We start from the raw sequence: 2,429 nt of genomic DNA on the forward strand, positions 1-2,429 counted from the left end.
ACAGCAACTCCATTTGAGGGAGCACTAATGACCTCATACTTGAGGTCTAGATAGCTAAATCCCTCACTTGACCCTTCCCTTACCTTCATTTCATTTCTACTGAATTCTACTTAGTATAATTGTTACATAAAAACTTAAACTAATATAAGGGACTAATTGTTAAGAATTGCCTAATACATTTTATTTCCATGATGATTTTCAACAAGTAATTAAACAATTTCAGGATATGAAAATATTAGGATAGAATTTTAAGACCTGAATTATTTTGTTAATGATATGTAGAAAATTCTTATTTGTCCTAATATGAGGTATATTTATGGTCTTAGGGTGTATTCTTTGTGTCAGTGAACATATTTATAAACATGCACTTTTAATGATGATTGGATTTGTACAAGCCCATTAAGAATCTTGGTACTTTTAATCTTCTAGAAGGTAAAATTCTTGGTGGGTTTGATGAACATTGGAACAGTCTCTTTCATCCAATTAAAATTACTTCCTTTCCCTAATACTCATGCACTCCATTCAGATACAACATCCTCTTCATTCAACCATAAGGCTTGTTCTGAATTCATGGCATGGATTTCTATCACTAATAAGCTGGTGGAATAAATGAGTTAATGAATTGTTAAAGGAAATACATTTTTTTAATATTATGTGTGTGCATAATGATTATACATTGCAATGTTTAAATATAATTGCTAATATTGGTAAGTTCAATAGCCAAATATGTACCTTTTAATAGAAAAGAAAAATGTTCTCTATAATCTCTAGAAGCTAGTTGTCAATCATGTAAAGAACATCTTTGAAACAAGTTCCCATCTCAAAATTTATGGTTGAAGAATGAAAATCATTATATATATTACTCACATATACTGAATATCTGTATTACTGAGTTCCCCCATTTAATTTGAATGACTTATCATAAGCCATAAATTAATTATATATATTTTAATCCTCTGGCCTTCACTTTTTTATCTTCTCTTTGTTGTGTTGTGTGTGTGAGAGAGAGAGAGAGAGAAAGAGAGAGATAAATTATAACTCAGCTTCTAATAGTTATCTCTCAAGAAAACTCTTTGCTTTCACAATTAGACACCATGTGCCTCTCTGTTTTGTGTCTTCCTCTTAATGTCATTGTCTGCAATTTCTTAAGGAAAAAGTATCAAAATTTATTTCATGGTTCACTGCGAATTCTCTCGAGGTTAGTATTTCAAATAGTTATTTTAAAGATTAATACTGTGAACAATGGGCAACACTTTTCCCTCTCTCCAAATTCTTAAAATGTTTTCCTCCCTTCTTTTAATCAGGGCAATGGGAATGACCAATAGCAGTTTCAAAGGAGATGTCATCCTGGTGGGCTTCTCTGACCAGCCCCAAGTGGAAAAGATGCTGTTTGTGGTTGTCTTGGTGTCCTATCTCCTTACACTTATGGGAAATACAGTTATTATTCTGATTTCCTTCACAGATCCCAAACTTAAAACACCCATGTACTTTTTCCTTACTCATCTCTCACTAGTTGATATTTGCTTTAGCACCAGTATTGTCCCCCAGCTGTTGTGGAATCTAAGAGGACCAGCCAAGACCATCACATTCCCGGGCTGTGCTATCCAGCTCTATGTCTCCCTGTCCTTGGGCTCCACTGAGTGTGTTCTCCTGGCTGTGATGGCTTTTGATCGTTACGCTGCTGTTTGCAAACCCCTCCACTACTCAGCTGTGATGAACCCACGGCTTTGCCAAGCTCTGGCAGGAGTTGCATGGCTGAGTGGAATGGGAAATGCTCTCATCCAGGGCACTGTCACCCTCTGGCTGCCTCGCTGTGGACATCACTGGCTGTACCATTTCTTCTGTGAGGTACCCTCTATGATTAAGCTTGCCTGTGTGGACATCCATGCCAATGTGGTCCTGCTCTTTGTGGCTTCACTGGTCTTGCTCCTTTTGCCCTTATCGCTGATATTAATGTCCTATGGACATATAGCTAGGGCAGTCATCAGGATTGGGTCAGTCCAGGCCTGGCACAAAGCCCTGGGGACATGTGGCTCTCACTTGATGGTAGTGTCTTTCTTCTATGGGACCATCACTGCTGTCTATATCCAGCCCAACAGCTCTTATGCACATACTAAAGGAAAATTCATCTCACTCTTCTATACGGTAGTGACTCCTACCCTTAATCCTGTTATCTACACGCTAAGAAACAAAGATGTGAAAGGAGCACTCAGAAGACTACTTCACAGACACTTAAGTGCGGTGTAGTAAATTACTTAGTGTGGCTTTTCTACCCATAAGTCTTTGTAAACTCTAAGGTGGGAATTGCTATTAGCTACGGAGGAGATCCTGATTTTAAAGTCGCCCACCTGGGTTATATTGCTAAAACGGCAAGGAGGCCACATGTTCCGATCTCCTCTAATTCCACAAAGGGAAGACAGGGTTACCAG

At 38.2% G+C, this 2,429-nt stretch overlaps 1 protein-coding gene across 1 annotated transcript; it reads left to right on the top strand.

The window, feature by feature from the left end:
* Positions 1 to 1,308: 1,308 nt before the first annotated feature.
* Positions 1,309 to 2,247, top strand: LOC103206051 (olfactory receptor 2G3-like). Its single transcript, XM_007951486.2, has one exon. It carries the CDS (start codon positions 1,309 to 1,311, stop codon positions 2,245 to 2,247), a length of 939 nt encoding a protein of 312 aa, XP_007949677.2.
* Positions 2,248 to 2,429: the final 182 nt, after the last annotated feature.

This window comes from Orycteropus afer, unplaced genomic scaffold (genome assembly GCF_000298275.1).
Source record: "Orycteropus afer afer isolate SDZICR_OR568_19922 unplaced genomic scaffold, OryAfe1.0 scaffold00294, whole genome shotgun sequence".
Classification (NCBI taxonomy): Eukaryota; Metazoa; Chordata; class Mammalia; order Tubulidentata; family Orycteropodidae; genus Orycteropus; species Orycteropus afer.